This window comes from Chenopodium album, chromosome 5, assembly GCF_948465745.1.
Source record: "Chenopodium album chromosome 5, dcCheAlbu1.1, whole genome shotgun sequence".
NCBI classification, from domain to species: Eukaryota; Viridiplantae; Streptophyta; class Magnoliopsida; order Caryophyllales; family Amaranthaceae; genus Chenopodium; species Chenopodium album.
In genome coordinates this window covers 5,259,742-5,279,455 of record NC_137838.1, presented here as the reverse complement: position 1 = coordinate 5,279,455, position 19,714 = coordinate 5,259,742, and the positions used below count along the sequence as shown (strand labels likewise).

General features: G+C 35.7%; 1 protein-coding gene and 1 pseudogene across 3 annotated transcripts; both read left to right on the top strand.

The window, feature by feature from the left end:
• The first annotated feature begins 413 nt into the window (after positions 1-413).
• LOC145631358 (protein MITOFERRINLIKE 1, chloroplastic pseudogene) lies at positions 414-1,580 on the top strand (annotated as a pseudogene).
• A 9,806-nt stretch (positions 1,581-11,386) lies between these two features.
• LOC145630178 (uncharacterized) lies at positions 11,387-18,672 on the top strand. 3 transcript variants are annotated; one of them, XR_014112020.1, is made up of 12 exons: positions 11,387-11,544; positions 12,051-12,275; positions 13,191-13,464; positions 14,064-14,214; positions 14,911-15,133; positions 15,236-15,327; positions 15,623-15,758; positions 16,193-16,524; positions 16,819-17,283; positions 17,587-17,705; positions 17,798-17,997; positions 18,131-18,672. XR_014112020.1 is itself a non-coding variant. In XM_081682431.1 (9 exons), the coding sequence occupies exons 1-9, from the start codon at positions 11,504-11,506 to the stop codon at positions 17,067-17,069; spliced, it is 1,725 nt and encodes a 574-aa protein (XP_081538557.1). In that variant the 5' UTR covers positions 11,387-11,503; the 3' UTR covers positions 17,070-17,350. The 3 variants fall into 3 exon arrangements, 1 of the variants encoding a protein (XP_081538557.1); XR_014112019.1 differs by having other exon boundaries at positions 17,581-17,705; XM_081682431.1 differs by lacking the exons at positions 17,587-17,705; positions 17,798-17,997; positions 18,131-18,672 and having other exon boundaries at positions 16,819-17,350.
• Positions 18,673-19,714: the final 1,042 nt, after the last annotated feature.

The window sequence follows — 19,714 nt, the reverse complement described above, 5'->3', positions numbered from 1 at the left end:
AGAGTGAAGATAAAAATATCCAATTATATACAACTAAACTAACTAAAAAAACAGAACAGGTGACAGTAATAATTCAATAAACATATGATTTATATATTCAAGAAAAAAAATGGAAATTAGTTCAGAATTTGTGAAAGGCTTATTCTACACAAATTTAATGTATTGTACCCACTTTCTATACTTTATTCTTAATAATTGATGATACTTTTTTGTTCTATGTAATCTTCAACATAATCTCACCACACAATCATTCATCTCCTAAAAAAGAAGGCAAGAAGAAGTCCTTTTATTTATTTTTTTTTACTATTATATTATGTTGACAAGGCATGAATCATTATGTTCTTTCCAATTACTCTAAATATGTTGTCTACAAAAACTCTACATCTTCAAACCCAAAAACAAGATACTTAAACATGGAAACTCCAAACTCTTCTTCATCAATCTCTCTTCTATCATTACCTTGCAACTCAACCTCTGATCTTCATTTCAACACCCTGTTCTCTAACCTTAACACCATCCTCATCTCCTCGAAAACCCAAAAATCCACCAATAATGTCCCTCTCCCTCATTTCCTCTGTACCTCCATGTCCATGCAACTCAAACTCCAACCCCCAACACCAAAAAAGCCACCACCTACTTCTCATATAACACTAAAATCCTCCATGAATAACCTATCGGTTTTTGAACGCGCTTTCATTGGCACGTTAGCAGGAGCATCTGCTGGTGCATTCACTTACTTCTGCCTACACCCACTAGACACCATCAAAACAAAGCTTCAGACTAAAGGGGCTAGCCAAATTTACAAAAATACCCTCGATGCGATCATTAAGACCTTCCAAACTAAAGGGATTTCAGGATTTTACAGTGGCATATCTGCTGTAATAGTTGGTTCAACATTCTCATCTGCTTTATTATTTGGAACTTGTGAGTTTAGCAAATCATTCTTGTCGAAATTCGATGAATTCCCCTCTTTGTTAGTCCCTCCTACAGCTAGTTTAATGGGCAGTATTGTGTCTTCTGCAGTAATGGTACCTAAAGAGTTAATAACCCAAAGAATGCAAGCTGGTGCAAAGGGAAAATCATGGGAAATATTAGCCCAAATTTTGAGAAAAGGCGGTATATTAGGGTTGTACACTGGTTACTCTGCTACATTACTAAGAAATTTACCTGCAGGGGTTCTGAGTTATTCATCTTTCGAGTGGCTTAAAATCGCGGTACTAAAGAAGGGAAACAAGGAGAAGCTGACACCATTGGAGAGTGTTTGTTGTGGTGCATTAGCCGGGGCGATTTCGGCCTCATTGACAACACCACTAGATGTTGTTAAGACTAGGATGATGACTCAATTTCAAGGGGTGGTTGTTAATGATGGTGTTAGTGGAATAATTAAGCAAATTTTGATGGAAGAAGGTTGGGTTGGTTTAACAAGAGGAATGGGTGCAAGAGTTGTTCATAGTGCTTGTTTTTCTGCTATTGGTTATTTTGCATTTGAGACTGCTAGACTTGCTATTTTGGATCAATATCTTAAGCATAAAAATCAGTCTAAGGAAATAATGGCTTTAGAACCTTCACTAAATGGGTAGTTTGCACTTTTTTTATGTACTACGTATGAAATTACTCTGTTTTCTTAATAAATTTTACAATGCTCTTTTATGGATGTCAAAAATAAGTACTACGTATATAATTCGTATATACTGCCTTTTTTTTTTCCACACCAATAATAAAGATAAGAACTAGTTAACGAGTACGGTACCTTTAGCCAAAGGCGCGTACTTGGTACATACTTATAAAGAAATTAAAGCAATCAATCAAGTGTTTATAAACCACATTATGTGTTTACATCCTAAACAAATTGACTTGTTTTGAAATTTCTAAAGTCGAGTTGAGCATTACTTATTTGACTAATCTATTCAAGATTTCAAGTAGGAACTTTGTTCGAATAGATCTTGATTGTTGGCCAACTCGTGACCTATTAGGTGTATCGTGTATGTCATCTTATCAACCAATACCTAAATAGTAAGAGCACCGATATTACTCAGCATGATTATTAAAATTTTGGGATTCAAAATAAATACAAATATTATTTGACGAATACAATTCAATTAATTAAGTGAATTAACCTTTTGAGGCCTAAACTTCATGAATAATATTATTTATTATTTTATTTTATCTTATTTTAGGATATATGTTAGTTTTCTTTCTTAAAAAACTAAAAAGGATATATGTTAGTTTTCCTAATCTTATTTTCGTATCCACTAGGATCTTTGGCTTGCTTTGCAAGGCCTTATAGGCAGGCTCATGTATAAATATATGATTTTTTTTTTTTTCATTGAGCCATTGCCCTAATTTTGTGAATATTGTCGATCAATTCTGATATTTAATTTATGACTTAGGAATAAAAATTTTGTGAGTGATGAGTGCAACAGGCAAGCTAAAGAATGTGGTGGCCGCGGCGGTGGTTCGAGGAGTAACGGAAGCAAGGGCACAAATATTTGGGCACGTACTTAATCCTACGTCCAAAAGGTCCGCTCATAAGGTACTAAGGAAGAAGCTAATAGGTGACAAAGTTGCTGAGTGGTACCCTTATGACTTGAAGCATACTATACCAAAACAATTGGTAGAAGTAGAAGAGAAGGAAAACCAAAAGAATCAAAAGAAAAAGTTTAGGGTTAAAAAGGCTGAGTGTTGGTCAACGCCCAAGTATTTTAGTCAAACTACTGGATTTTGGTCGGCGACTTCTTACAACGATAATAAGAAGAAACAACAAGCAATGGAGAAAAAGAAAGAATTAAGGATTAAACGGAAGAACAAGTAGATTAACTCTATCGTGTCTTTCACGATTTATGAATGTTTAGCTTGTAATTAGTTGTTCATTTCACTTTATAAATCTCTTTTGTGATAAGCTTAATAGCTAGAGTAATAAAATTATTAATATATTGATGAATATAACCTATTGTCTAACGCGTAATTTAAGCTGTCAAAAGTTGACCCGACCCGAAATACCGACTCAAATTCGATTATTAACCGACCCATTTGAACACGAAAAAATGGTGACCCAAACCCGACCAGACCCTACCCGACCTGAAACCAACCCTAGACCCGAGTATGTGAGACCCGAACATGAACTGACCTGGAGATGACCCGACCCAAATGTAACCCTTTTTTTATTGACCTAAACCGAACCCAACTTGAACCGAAATTGACCAAAACCCGTTTTAACCCGTCAAAACCCGAATTTAACTCGACTTGTTACTAATCTGACCTGAATTCAACCCCAACCGGTCCTAACACGACCCGAATTTAACCCAACATGTTACAAACCCGACCCGAAATCAACCCGACTTTTTATTGACCTGACCCAAATTACACCCGACTTTTTATTGACCTGACCCAAATTACACCCGACTTGTTATTGACCCGACTCGAAGTTTACCAGACCTATTACTAACCCAACCCAAAAATTCAACCCGATCTGTTACTAACCCGACTCGAAATCAACACGACTTGTTATTGACCCGACCTAAATTCAACCCAAATTGTTCCTGACCCGATTTCAAATCACCTTAAATGCAATTTAGACCGCCTTATTATTGTTGATCAAAACATTTTGTTTAGGGCACTACGTGAAAAAATGAATTTGGCACCGGTTCAAACCCGGCCTAAGCCACCAGTTTGAACCGGTGGCAATGTGGAGGGTGCCAAAAAGGGGTTTTAAAAGGCACCGGTTCAAACCGGTGCCAAAAATCGAAATTGGCACCGGTTAACCGGTGCCAAAAAATCCCACAGAAATTGGCACCGGTTAACCGGTGCCAAAAAAAAACCCAAAAAATCAATTTTTTTTTTTGTTCATTTTTCACTTAAAAATCAAATTGAATAAAATAAATAAGAACAACAACATATTAATCGAATATCATTGAATATAACCGAAAATTTACAGTATATAATCAAGAAAAAATTACAATATACGAATTATAAAATTAAACAATTACAACATATAAATAAATAAAAAAGAACTACAATATAAATCAAAAAAAAAATTACAACATCACAATAAAAAAAAACCCCAAACATCTAAATCAATATTCTTGATTCTTGATTCTTCGATTATGTGCAATATTTTGGGCTTGCAAAGCAAATAGTATACCTGTGCCAATTAGTTCATCCAAAAAAATCAATTAAAATGTATTAGCTGTGAAAATTAGTTAAAAAAAACCCAGAAAATAAAAAAAAAATCGAAAAAATTAAAATCGAAAAAAAATTAAAACCTACAAAATCGAAAAAATTAAAATAGAAAATTAGTTAAAAACCCAGAAAATCCAGAAAATCGAGAAAATCCAGAAAATGAAGAAAAAATTAAATTAAAACCCAGATAATCGAAAAAAATTAAAACCCAAAAAATTAAAAAAAAAATCAAAAAAAATTAAAATCGAAAATTAGTTAAAAACCCAGAAAATTAAAAAAAAAAAACGAAAAAATACCCAGAAATCGAAAAACAAATAATAATCGAAAAATGAATCAAAATCGAAAAACAATAATAATACCTAGAAATCGAAAAACAAATACCCAGAAATGAAATCGAAAAACAAATACCCAAAAATGAAATGGAAAACAATTACCCAGAAATGAAATCGAAAAACAAATACCCAAAAATGAAATCGAAAAACAAATACCCAGAATTCGAAGAAAAATAAATCAAAATCGAAAAAAAAAACCTATTAAAATCGAATAAAAAATAACCAGAAATCAAAAATAATAATCAAAATAAAATAAAAATCTATCAAAGTTGAAATCGAATAAAAAAAACCCCCCAGAAATCGTAAAAAAAAATGAAATCGAAAAAAAATACCAAGAAATCGATTGAAAGAAAGGAGGACGGTGTTGCATGTTGGAATTCTTTGAATGATAGAAGGGAGGAGGACACCAGGAAGAAGGAGATGAGGGAAGAGAAATAGAAGGAGGAGAAGGAGATCGAGAAAGAGGAGGAGAGGAGAGAGACAGAGGAAGAGAGGAGGAGAGAGAAAGAGAAACGGCTGAGAGGAGGGGAGATTAGTGAATATGTTAGGGTTAGTTGGGGGGTTTTAATGGGCCGGTTTTTTTTTAATATTAAATGGCACCGGTAGGGATGGCAACGGGTCGGATCTGAAGCGGGTCCGGATGGACCCGGATCCAGATCCGTTTTTGTATATAGGATCCAGATCCGACCCGGATCCGTCGGGTCTAGAAAATGAAGACCCGGATCCGGATCCATCGGGTCCAACGAATCCGGGTCCAAAACGGGTCTAATATATTTTGCCTAATTTTTTGCAATAAATGTAATGTTCGGGTCAAAAAATTTATTTCAAACTTACGTTGTTGGTAATTAAGTTCAACCCCAAATTAACCAACTGTACTTATACACTCATATTTTGAATTAAAATTATAAACAAAAAAAAAATACGATGTTACATATGAGCTAGTGAAAAAACAACGATGATGTATATAATATGAACATCCAAAATTTATCTCTTGAAAGGGTTAATCTTTATCATTACTAACATTATCAACATTTTTAATAAAGAAAAAACAATTTTAGTTTTTTTTTTAAATAGGAAAAATAAAAAAACGGGTCCACGGATCTGGATCCGGGTCTAGAGTCCAGACCCAGATCCAGATCCGTTTTTTTCAGTAGGACCCGGATCCGTCGGATCCAAAATTTTAAGACCCAGATCCGTGAAAAACGGATCTGGATCCACGGATCCGGGTCGGGTCCAGATCCATTGCCATCCCTAGGCACCGGTTCACTTCAAACCGGTGCCCTTTTATGTTTGTGCCACCGGTTTGAAGTGAACCGGTGCCATATATCCCGGTTCAACTTCCCACCAAATTTTACGGCCATTTTTGGCACCGGTTTGGAATGAACCGGTGGCAATTAGGGGGTGCCTTTTTGATTTTTTCTACTAGTGGGGAGACCAAGTCGGTCCAAGCCAGCAAAAGAAAGGAGCATCATCCTCAAATTTAAGAATTAAATATAGTATATATTTGTTGTATGGTCAAATGAGATAATTATCTTTCTAAATTATAAACTATAGTTCCCTAGTATATTGCCATATATATTATAGTCAAAGGAAATAATTAGTTTGATAAAAATGATAATTATCTATTTATAGTTAGTTGAACCCGAATATGACCTGACTTGGAAATGACCCGAACTAACTGTACCTTGCAAATTATTGACTTGAACATAACCCGACTTGACTCCGAGAATGACCCGACTTGGAAATGACCTAACATGATTATAACCCGCTAATTATTGACTTGAACCGAACCCGACTTGAACCCGAGAATGACCCGACTTGAAAATGACCCGACCTGCTTATACCACGCAAATTATTGACCTGAACCGAACTCGTCTCAAACCCGAGAATGACCCGACCTGATTCTAACCCGCAAATCATTGACTTGAACCGAACCCGACTCGAACCCAAAAATTACCCTAACCCGTTTTCACCCGTGAAAACCCGAGTTAAACCCGACCTATTGTTCACCCGACCCGAATGTAATCCGACCTATTATTAACCCGACCCTAACCCGGTAAGAAGTATGACCCGACGTGACCCGACTCAAGCATGACCCAACCCAAACCCGACCGCATAGGTTATGGAATTAATCCGAATTGAACCGACCCACTCTTACCGACCCAAACCCGACCCGTTTACCCGAATTGACAGCTCTACCCGAAACCTCCAAAATTTCTCAAAAAGTGAGGATATTAGCCTTCAATTTAAAAACTTTTTGACTTTTTTTCACCTGAAAATAAAAATTGTCGTAATGTTTACCATGGTCCCTTATAACCTGCGGGAGTCCAATTGGTTGGGTGGAACCATCCAATTTCCTTTAAACGACCAATTTACCGGTTTACAACTTGCACCGATTTCATTAACTCAAGCTTACCACGAACATTTATGACAACATATAATGATCATATATGGATCCAAACGGCATTATATGATCCCAAGATGTATCCCATAAAATTTCAATGCTTTTCGACACCTACCCCGAAACATTCGAAATTTCTCAAAAAACATGGATATTAGCCTTCAATTTTGGAATTATTGACTTTTTTCGCCCGGATATAAAAATTTCCGAAATGTTTACCATTATCCCAAATATCCTCCGAGAGTCCAATTGGGTGGGTGAAACCATCTAATTTGCCTTTAAACAACCAATGTACCGGTTTACAACTTACACTGATTTCATTAATTCAAGCCTTCCACGAACATTTATGACAACAAATAATGATCATATATGGTTCCAAACGGCATTATATGACCCCGAGATGTATCCCACATAATTTCAAGACTTTTCATCACTGGGCCCCAAAACCTCCAAAATTTCTAAAAAGCGTGGATATTAGCCTTCAATTTTGAAATTTTTTGATTTTTTTTCGCCCGAAAATAAAAATTGCTGAAATGTTTACCATTGTCCATAATACTCTCCCGGAGTCCAATTGGGTAGGTGGAATCATCCAATTCGCCTTTAAACGACCAATTTACCGGTTTACAACTTGCATCGATTTCATTAATTCAAGTCTGCCACGAACATTTATGACAACATATAATGATCATATATGGTTTCAAACGGAATTATATGACTCGAGATTTATCCCCTAAAATCTCAAGAATTTTCGATATATACCTGGGCTCGAAACGTCCAAAATTTCTTAAAAAGCGTGGACATTAGCCTTAAATTTTGGAATTTTTTTACACTTTTTCGCCTGTAAATAAAAATTGCCGAAATGTTTACCATGGTCCCTAATACAATCCGGGAGTCCCATTGGGTGGGTGAAGCCATCCAATTTTTCTTTAAACGACCAATTTACCGGTTTACAACTTGCACCGATTTCATTAATTCAAGCCTACCACGAACATTTATGACAACAAATAATGATCGTATATGATTCCAAACAGCATTATATGACCCCGAGATATATTCCCTAAAATTTCAAGACTTTTCGACACCGGGCCCTGAAACCTCCAAAATTTCTCAAAAAGCGTGGATATTAGTCTTCAATTTTGGAATTTTTTTACTTTTTTTTTCGCCCGGAAATAAAAATTGCCGAAATGTTTACCATTGTCCCTAATACCCTCCGGGAGTCCAATTGGGTTGGTGGAACCATCCAATTTGCCTTTAAACGACCAATTTAATTAACGGTTTACAATTTGCACCGATTTCATTAACTTGAGCTTAACACGAACCTTTATGACAACATATAATGATCATATATGGATCCAAACGACATTATATGACCCCGAGATGTATCCCCTAAATATTAATACTATTCTACACCGGGTCTCGAAACCTCCAAAATTTCTCAAAAAGCCTTTAATTTTGAAATTTTTTGATTTTTTTTCGCCTGAAAATAAAAATTGCCGAAATGTTTACCATGGTCCCTAATACCCTCCGGTAGTCCAATTGGGTGAGTTGAACCATCCAGTTTGCCTTTAAACGACAAATTTACCGGTTTACAACTTGAAACGATTTCATTAATTCAAGCCTATCACGAATAGTTAAGACAACAAATAATGATCGTATATGGTTCCAAACGGCATTATATGACACCGAGATGTATCCTACATAATTTCAAGACTTTTCATCACTGGGCCCCAAAACCTCCAAAATTTCTCAAAAAGCGTGGATATTAGCCTTCAATTTTGGAATTTTTTGACTTTTTTTCGCCCAAAACTAAAAATTGCCGAAATGTTTACCAAGGTCCCTAATATTCTACGGGACTCCAATTGGGTGTGTGGATCCATTTAATTTTCTTTTAAACGGCCTATTTATCGGTTTACAACTTGCACCGATTTACCAATTTACAATTGCCAATTTAATTAACTTGCACTGAACCCAACTTGAACCGAAATTGACCCAAACCCATTTTAACCCGTCAAAACCCGAATTTAACCTGATTTGTTACTTATTAACCTGACCTGAATTCAACCCGACCCATTCCTAACCCGACCCGAATTTAACCCAACTTGCTACAAACCCAATCCGAAATCAACCGGCCGACTTGTTATTGACTCGACCCGAATTTTACCATACCTATTTCTTACCCAACTTAAAAATTCAACCCGATCTATTACTAACCCGACTCGAAATTAACACGACTTGTTATTGATCCGACCTAAATTCAACCCAAATTGTTCCTGACCCGATTTCAAATCACCTTAAATGCAATTTAGACCACCTTAGCTTATTATTGTTGATCAAAGCATTTTATATAGGGAGACCAAGTCGGTCTAGGCCAGCAAAAGAAAGGAGCATCATCCTCAAATTTAAGAGTTAAATATTGTATATATTTGTTGTATGGTCAAAGGAGATAATTATCTTCCTAAATTATAGACTATAGTTCCCTAGTATATTGCCATATATATTATAGTCAAAGGAAATAATTAGCTTGACAAAAATGATGATTATCTATTTATAGTTAGTTGATTGAACCCGTTGAAAATGACTCGACCTGATTGTAACCTGCAAATTATTGACTTGATCATAACCCGACTTGAATCCGAGAATGACCCGACTTGGAAATGACCCAACATGATTATAACCCGCAAATTATTGACTTGAACCGAACCCGACTTGAACCCGAGAATGACCTGACTTGAAAATGACCTAACTTGAAAATGACCCGACCTGATTATAATCCGCAAATTATTGACTTGAACAAAACCCGACTCAAACCCGAGAATGACCCGACCTGATTCTAACCCGCAAATTATTGACTTGAACCGAACCCGAGAATTACCCTAACTTGTTTTAACCCGTGAAAACCCGAATTAAACCCGACCAATTATTTACCCGACCCGCATGTAACCCGACATGTTATTAACCCGACCTAAACTCGGTCCAAACCCAATAAGAAGTATGACCCAACGTGACCCGATTCAAGCATGACCCAACCCAAACCCGACCCGCATTGGTTATGGAATTAATCTGAATTGACCCGACCAACTCTTATCCGACCCATTTACTCGATTTACAGCTCTACGCGTAATCATATTTAATGTTTTCGCACATCAATACTATATATTAAAAATTTAAAACATGTCAATTAAAAAATGTTATTTGAACTCGAGTCCATTAGAAAATAAATAAGAAGTCATATAACCTTGATAACTATAATTTGAAGTAAAGAATATTAAACTTATAGACTTGGGACATTGCCTGAGCTAAACACTAGTTTATAATGTTACTTAGGCTTTTCCTTTCTTAAATTCTTAATCCGATTAGTTGTTCAAACGAGTAATAGAATAGTTTAAGAAAAATTAAATTTAAAGCATACTCACAAACTTCTAGAGTCATATAGTGACACTCAGTGACTCAACTCATATAATTTTTGAATCGAACTCAATAGTTCATGAACCAGTAAGTTTCGCCAACATCTAATAATAGTCAAAATAAGGCCATGCTTGATTTACCTAATTTTTGCTTATATAGTCTGATCTGAATGTCAGATTTGACCAAACTTTAACTAGGGATGTCAGTGGGGCGGGTCAAGTAGGAGACCCGCCCCATCCCCGCCCCAATTCTCGGTTTTGCGGGTGGTGGGGAGGGGATGGGGATAAAAACCATACCCGCCATGGGTGATGGGGCGGGGGTGGATTTTAAGTTGTACCCGCCCCATCCCCGCCCCACCCCACCCGCCTCACTTCGTACCCGCCCCATCCCCACCTCATACCCACATCTATATATCTTTTAAAGCAAAATTAAATACTTTTATTCTATTTATAAAATAATTACATGAAATACAATATTAATTATAATATTTTGTACGACACTTATATTATAACACAAAAATGTGTATAGAATGTTTTATTTTATAATTCGTATTAATTATGTAAGATTGTGTATTTGAGATGCGGATATTAGGTGGATCTTGGGTGGGGATTAGGCGGGTCTTTGGTGAGGATTAGGTGGGGATGGATATCCAAGTGGGGGTTGGGGCGGGGATGGTTTTGGAGTTGTACCCGGTGGGACGGGGATGAGGATGAAAATTGGACCCGCCGCGGGGATGGGGATGAGGATGGGGATGAAAATATTAGGTGGGGATGGGGATGGGAATGCCAACATCCGCCCCGTCCCGCCCCATTGACATCCCTGACTTTAACCTAATATGCAATAAATACGAAAAAATATATCAAATGGGGTCTAATTAGATTCATTTGACCAAACTTTAACCTAATATGCAATAATACATACGAAAAAGTTATATCAAATGGGGTCTAATTAGATTCATAATAATGTATTAATTTTTTTTTTCATTAGTAAATTAAAGATATCCAACGATAAAAAAAGACACGTGACTAAAAATTGTAGAGAATTAATTTACGGCCCATCAAATTCATTCTTGAAACATTTGCAAATACTCGGAAAGAAGATTGTGTTTATGTCACTATTCATTTAACCATTGCTCTCTCTCTCTATCTCTCTCTCTCATCCTGAGTTGCTGTGCTTCACTGCTCCAATGGCAACTGCGCTTCTTCCCTCTCCCTCTTTTACTGACAGGTACCTCTCTCTTTCATTCTTGGGGTTTTTTCTTCTTCAATTTCTGAGTTTCAAAGGTAGAAGCTTTTTCGAATTTGTTGAGTTGAAAGTATGAATATTGTTCTGATTGTATTTTATTAGTTGCCAATGTTAATGGGTCAAGTTTTAAATTTGTTAACTTAAATGGGTTCTCTCTTGTTCTGTTCCCAAAACCTCATAAAGAAAGAACAAATTATGTAATTAATTTGAAGTAAAATTGAATTTCTCCAGAATGATTTCTATTTTATGTTTAATCAATTTCATAAATCCATGTTCAATTTTATAGAAACATTAAAAAAACTGAGTTAGATGGATATAGAAACTAAGTTTTTGTAATTGTAATGTTAGAGGATGATTAAGGAATGACATAATTAATTTGTTTACAATTATGTGTTTTCATTTCCTGTTGCTGGTTATAGTGAGAATTTGCTTATCAGTACTTGATGTGTGTCCTATTTGTTGAAATTAATGCTATGTTATTTTTGCAGGATGAATTATGCTTGCTTTCATCCTAATTTGAACTCTATGGCATGCTTCCCTATCCATTTTGAGCATTCGAAATGTGATGTTAAGCTTTATTTGGTCCCTCGTCTAAGCATTGCACGTCCACAGTCTTCGAGGGTGTGTGTGTGTTCTAAGATTGTATCACCAATAATGTACAATGGAGCTGAACTGAAAAACGGGCGTGGTTCTATTGTTCCACACTTCCAAAGGTAGGGGCCTTAATATAGTTTTGTTCTTGGTTAATTGTGATAGTTTCTTTCTTGTAGAAGTTTGAATTTCCACATTATATTGAGTGAACTGTAGTGTAATATGGTTATGGATTGTGTATAGCATGTTTGTGAATTAAGTGTGGTGGCTGTATATTATGGGGGTATTCCATAATTAAATAGTCTGAATTTATTGTTTTGATATCATACTTGTTGGTGGATATGTCTATATGATGTGTAAGTTGTAACCTCAACAATTCCATAGTAAAGTGTTTATGAAAGGAGTGTTGCTCTGGCTTAAGTGTCCCGATATCATACTTGTGGCTAGAGAGACACCATTGAATGTCACTATATGATGTGTTAGCTGTAATCTCAACGATTACATAGTAGAGTGTTTACAAAAAGAGTGTTGCTTTGGCTTAAGCATTTTATGTCAGTCATTTTGCTGATATATGTGTAGTAAACCCATTGACACTACTTTCTAAACCCTAAAAGGCTGGAAGATACAGAATGACATATATAAACCTCGTTGCTTCTGTATGAAGCCTCAGCCTTTCAATGCCCCACCATCTCCAACTTTTTGGCTTGTAAGTTGCAACCCATGGTAGAATCCTACTATTTTCCATCAAACAGGTAGACGACAGCTGATGAGAGCAGGTGGTTTACACATTAGCCATTTTGATAGGTGGACCTTTCACATGAGAGATGACACTAAATAATGGTCGCAGAACAGCGAGAATCCACCCTCTTTGGTCCCTCTGCCTCTTCTTTGGATGTCTTCTGTTAGTCTAACTTTGTTATTTCCAAAGAAGTGTCACGAATCCTTTGCTAATTAGTGGCGCTAGGTCATATAACATGTAATGAAGGAATGGCATTTACAGTTGGCATAGTCATTTTTTAAATATGTATTTTTGACAGGTCTGACACTTTGCTTGATAGCTCAAGCCACCCCTTGAACACTGCAAATGATTTTGAGAAGCATCTCCAAGAGTTATTTGACGAAGTCAAAACTTTGATTTCAACAGGGAAGAGAAGTGATGCCATAGATTTACTTCAAGCAAATTATCAAGCAGTAGAAGAACAGTTGGATGCAGGATATTTAGGGATTGAAGAAGTTGCTATTCTTGATATTATTGCTTTGGGATATATAGCTCTTGGCAACTCAAAGATTGTTGAATCACTATTAGACACGGTAATCTCTTGGTTACCCTCTTTTGTAATGTTTGAGATGAACCTTTTAGTTTTCTTTTTTGACTAGGATATTTTCATAACAATATTTTGCTTGGTAAATAGATTCCATATTTGAAGACAATGATGCTTGCAACAAAATTGTACAGTCAACCATTCTTTGTATTTGAATAGTTGTATTTTGGTTCGCTCTACTACTTTTTGTATCTCCATTATCAAGAAATCTTCACTTATACATTTGCATGGACTATGGTTTGTGGGGGCTGGAGTTGATTGTGTGTTAATCGTGCTGTGTAGGTCTATCAACACTAAAGACTGTCCTTCATATCCAATCTTGTAACATATTTTGAAAAGTCACCACTAATCTTTTACATTTCTTGTATAACAAGAGTTGTAGGACAGATTCAGGCCATTCATCTATGCTTTATTTTAACCCATAGAGCTTCAGTATTTCAGCCTCCAAGCACCAACTTACTGATAGAGCTTATAGTGCTCTTATGTTACATGAATCCTTGAAGTTCTTTATGTCTTAAGGTGTAATTTGTGTTGGAGAAATATGTTTTACATCGTGTTTCTAATATGTTTAATTACTTGATTGGGCAGATGAACAAGATTGTTGATTGTTTGAAAGATGATGAAATGTTATTGGATTCAGTACTTATACACATGGGAAGTATGTATTCATCATTGGAGAAATCAGAGAAATCAATGCTTATGTATCAAAGGGCTCTAAAAATATTGGAGAACTTACATGGTGGGTCTGATACTTAACTTCTTCTACTTGATGCTTAAGGCCAGTCATTGATCCTAGTAATCTAGTTTACTTTTTAAAAGTCATGTTATAACCAGCTCATCTTGTGTGCATCAGGTGCATAATTACAGTTAAGAGTTTTTAAGTGATTATTATAAGTGACCATGTTAAAGCATTAAACTGACTTCAACAACAAATTATGTAACTTTGTAAATTGAGCTGCTTTGGCTTCTCAAGCATTTCTTGGCCTCATTTACTGTCCTAATGATACTATAGAATAACAAATGAATGAAAAATAGTATGTTTTAGACTTTAAGATATTGTTCTGCTATGCCCTTCCTCTCGTGCTCTTTGGATAGTCATGATAAGCCTAAAATGCCATGAATTCGCAAGTTTGTATCTCTTTGTTCTCTTTTCTGGGTGGTCCTAGACCAATTTGTTTATCTATAAATCAGCTTTTCTATTATATTTTTCATGTAATAACCATCTTGTGTATTGCAATATCCTTGAGACTTCTAAAATGTACAGACAAAATGGAAGTAAGGTACTCTACATATTATTATATTTACTTTGATGACTTTCTTGCTGATGTGGGGTGATGAAATTAACTTTTCACTTTAAATAAACCTTAAAAGTAAGACCAACTTGATATGCTGACAAATGAAAACAGCTAATGTTATGTTTGAATGTCTTTGATAGGCAAGCACAGTATATTTCTTGTCACGCCACTGTTGGGATTGGCTAAACATCTTGGTTCAGTTGGAAGAGCTGCAGAAGCTGTAGAAATCTACGAACGTGTAATTACCATCGTGGAGTCAAGTCATGGTGCTGATAGCCTTGACCTTGTGTTACCTTTATCTGGCTTTGGCAATCTCCTCCTAAGGCAAGGGAAGCCTAATGATGCAGAAATTCCGTTTACCAGGTTTTATTATGTCTTGCATTGTGTTTGTAGAGGTGTTTGAAGGTTTTGATTCAGATGATTAACTCACTTATATTTGGCTTCAATGTTACTAAAAATTTGCAGGATTTTGAATCTGTATTCAAGGCTACATGGAGAAACTGATGGAAGGACTGGCATGGCTCTTTGCTCCCTTGCCCATGTAAAATTTGCTCAGGGTTAGTACACTACTACACTGGACTATTTTATGGCTTATTATTTATCCTGTACTAGAAAATGTAACACACACACACAAAAAAAATAAAATAAAAATAAAATAAAATAAAATAAAAAAAAATCCAACCTATCATTTACAACATTGTCATTTGTAATGAAAGTTAATGTAGACTCTTCCAAATTTCAAATATGTATCATATTACCATGTGACCCTGCATGTCACTGCTCCTCCTGATGCCACATAAAATCTACTGTATGATGGGAGATTTGCTGAATACAGTGTGTTTTGTCTGACAGGGGATGCTGAGGAAGCCATTCACCTATACAGAAAAGCTCTTCAGGTCATTCGGGATTCAGGATATGTAGCATTAGATGACAACATTATGGAGAAGATGAGATTAGATTTAGCTGAATTACTTCATATAGTCGGAAGGTATAGTTTGATTTACAAATCAAGAAGCTATCTACCATAGTTGCTGGGATAAAGTATAAATTGGCTTCCCTATTTTTTAGATGAAATGGAAAATGAAACTTCTAGTACATAGTATAATTGTATAAATGGTTTAGAACTTCGATCTTGTTTGAGTATATGATGTCAGGATCACCCTAGTTTAATAATGGAAGGATTTAAGTCAAATTTTTTTGAAGTGATTAGGAAGAATCACCAAAATTAGACTATTTTTAGCATTGTCTTTGCTATTTTGAAAGTTACAAACTTGCAACGAATACCTATTCATTCAAAAATGGTACTCCGCACTAGTAAAAATTAATAAGCTTATAAATAGGGACTCTTTCCCGATATCTTTATCGTCTATGAGGCTTTGATTTCAAGCTGCATTTGTTGAATTATTTTTGTGCGATTTTCAGAGGTAATGAAGGCCGAGAACTGTTGGAAGAGTGCTTGGTGATTACCGAGAAGTTTAAAGGAAAAGATCATCCTAGCTTGGCCACCCACTTCATAAATCTTGCAACTTCTTATTCTTTCTCAAAGACCTATGTCGAAGCAGAACGCTTGCTCAGGATGTCTTTGCGGGTCATGATGAAGTCTGTTGGCCCTGATGATCCGTCCATCACCTTTCCTATGCTACATCTTGCAGTTACCCTCTTTAACTTAAGACGTGATAAAGAAGCTGAAAGGCTTGCCATTGAAGTTTTGCGCATCCGTGAGACAGCTTTTGGAAAAGAGTCCCTTCCAGTTGGTAAGTTTTTTTTTTCAACTTAGTTCATTATTGGCTTTTCACTTGAAAATTGATTCACTTCTAAAGTTCTGAAGTTATAGGTCTGAGAAACCATTTATCTGTAATACTTCCTGCAATTTACAATTTTGTTTGCCATATAGAGCTGATACTTGAATTTCCCTCAAAATAGAGCTGATACTTGAATTGTCTGTTATTTTCTGCTCACGGAATCCCCAACATGTCAGTTTATAATTAGTTTGTTTTTCTGTCCATAGGCCGATTCATATTAATCTCTTTAAATTTCTGGTACTGTAGGGGAAGCTCTTGACTGCCTAGTGTCAATACAGACCAGATTAGGAGAGGGTGACGACGAGTTACTGGAGCTGCTGAAGAGGGTGCTCAGAATTCAAGAGAAAGAATTTGGTTATGAGAGTGAAGAAGTAATGATAACCCTGAAGAAAGTTTTATTCTACCTGGATAAATTAGGAAAAAAGCAAGAAAAGTTCCCTGTCCAGAGAAGATTATCTGTTTTAAGAGATAAATACAAGCACAGAGTTCAATATTAGCTGTACTTTTCTCTGTGAAAATATATTTGTGCAATTGTATCATGTGTAGATCATGTTTATAGGAGAGTAGATCATCTGTTTAGATTATGGGAAAGAATGTTCCCGATAGTAAATCGAACATATTCCATGAACTGGATTCAGGGCAGAGAAAGCAGGATCGTCCCGGTCAGTTGTTAGAACTTTCTCTGAACAAGGAATCTGCATAGAGCTTCCTGTAAGTTGTGCACTAATTTTTTTCAAATTAATATTGATGCCCACCATACATTTTGATTAAGGAATAATGGCTTTATCAACCAACTTTCCCCCCTTCCCAATAAAAAAATTAAAAAAAATAAAAATATCTAGCCTAGTTGTCCAAGATGCTTGAATTGTTTTTCAAGGTAAGATGAACATTATTATTTTTATTCCTTTCCATATTGTCATTACCAGTCCTAACTAGTACCAGTATATGTATGCATTAAACTCATACTCAATTCTTAATCGATTCAATACTACAATCACATATTAAAAGGTGCAGAACGAAGAACATCGATGAATATGATTCGGAGAAACAGAGTTTTGCTGCCGATGGCTGTCCTTCTTCTGGGAGTTTTTGCAGTAATTTTCAGTTTTATTGCTTATGCCACAAGGGTTCAGGTAAAAATGTTACCCCAACCTCAAAGATGTTTTTTTTTTTTTTTTTCCTTTTTTTTGTTGGCAAAAAGACTTAATTCGGTCAATTTACGCAGGATAAAGATGTTACCAAATCAAAAGGGGTATGTAGATATCCAAGCAGTCCAGCAGATGCTCTTGGTATAATAGCAGCACTATTTATACTAGCTCAGCAAATCGTGTTACGTCTTGCAACTAAATGCTTCTGCTGCTGTGGACAACGCTTTTACAAACGTTGTTCTTATATAACCTCGCTATTCTTCTATATTTGTTCGTGGTATGTCATTTTTTTCCTAAATTTGTCCCCTTTTCTCATTTTTATTTTTTTCGTTTTTGGTCATGTGTGATTCAATGTGACAATGTAAATACGGCCACAAGTTAACCCTAAACTTTCTACTTTGTGAATGTAGGTTAACCTTTGTGGTTGCGTTCATTGGATTGATATATACAGCAATGCTCAACAACAGCCATTATTTGGCAAAGACCTATCCTGGAACAAATGGCGACGATTGTAATGTGGGCAATGAGAAATATTACATTGGTGATGCACTTTGGTGCATAATTAGCACTATTTTAGGTCTAACCTCTTACGCTTTCTGGGTGAAAGGTACTGCTAAAACAAGCGATAATTCTCAAGTTAGTTCTTGATAATCAACGACAGAAAACTCACAAGAAACTGCTGATAGTCATGATCCAGCAAGGTGTTGCAAAGGAAGATCCTTAAATGCATCAAACAAATGAACAAAGTTGTTGATGTGAATTGAAGCTGGATTTGATGTAGTATATACCAAAATCGACCTGATGTCGAAAGGGGTGCAAGTAGATGTGCGTGTGTGTTCTTGGTAATCTTCAATCGGTACACTAATCACTGTCTTGTAACGAGCTTAAAGATTGCTTCATTTTTTGTAATTTGTAACAATGTAATTGATCAATTGAAATAATTTCCTATCTTTGATATGATTGGCTCATTAATAAGTAATAACATAATTACATTAACCCTAGGATTTTTTTTTCAAAAAGGATATATTTGCACCAAATGTAACTATTTAACAATTTAAGGTTTTAGTTACCAATCTTAAAATGCAAAATAACACAAGTAATTAGTAGGATAATAATTTTTCTAACTTTACACTTAAAAGAGAACAAAGATTGTATAAATACTTTATACGAAGTATATAAAGCACGACCGAGAGAATACAAGTATCTCATGGTATCTCAAAGGGGCAAATTCGTCATTACTAGTGCATAATTTGGGTTAATTTTGTAATTTTTAAAAATAAATTTATTTTTTCAAGCTATAACAGAAGGCTTCAATGGAGCATTGAAGAACTTCAACCGAAAATGGAAGAACTTAAATGGAGAAATGAAAGGCTTCAAGGGGTTTCAATGGAGGACGACCTAAACCTTCCCCGTTAAGGGTTAACCTTGCCCTTCTTTTCTCCCTTTATAGTTAGGATTTTCGTTTAAATATGTTGAGAAACCGAGGCTAGCTCAACACGACTCGAGTAAGATTGGCTTGCAAACCACTGATGGTATTAAAAGAGTAGAATTGGACAGAGCTTTCAAAACAAGTTGCATGAGAGTTCAAATTGTGCAACTATTGGTGGCTCATGTCATGGCTAGCTATTCCTTAGAGAGGGATTGAAAAAGATTGACACTGATGTCCACCACTCCACCGTATGTACTATACTAATTTAAGCCCAATAGTCCAATATGTATAGTTGTATACTCTAATTGCTTTCCAACCTAATATTTTCATTTCATACATTGGCCATTTTAAGCCAAGTTGATAAATGCCTAGACTCTCATTCATTGCTATCATTACTCTGGTACATTTCCATATTGTCAAACATTCAACCAATGACTTATTATTATCTCCATTCTTTTAATTTGTCCCTAAAAGATTGTCTCATGTCATAACAGCAGTGGCGGATTCACGTTGACGCCCGGGGGTACGTGCTACCCCCACCAAAAAAAAAAAAAAATTGCTGGAA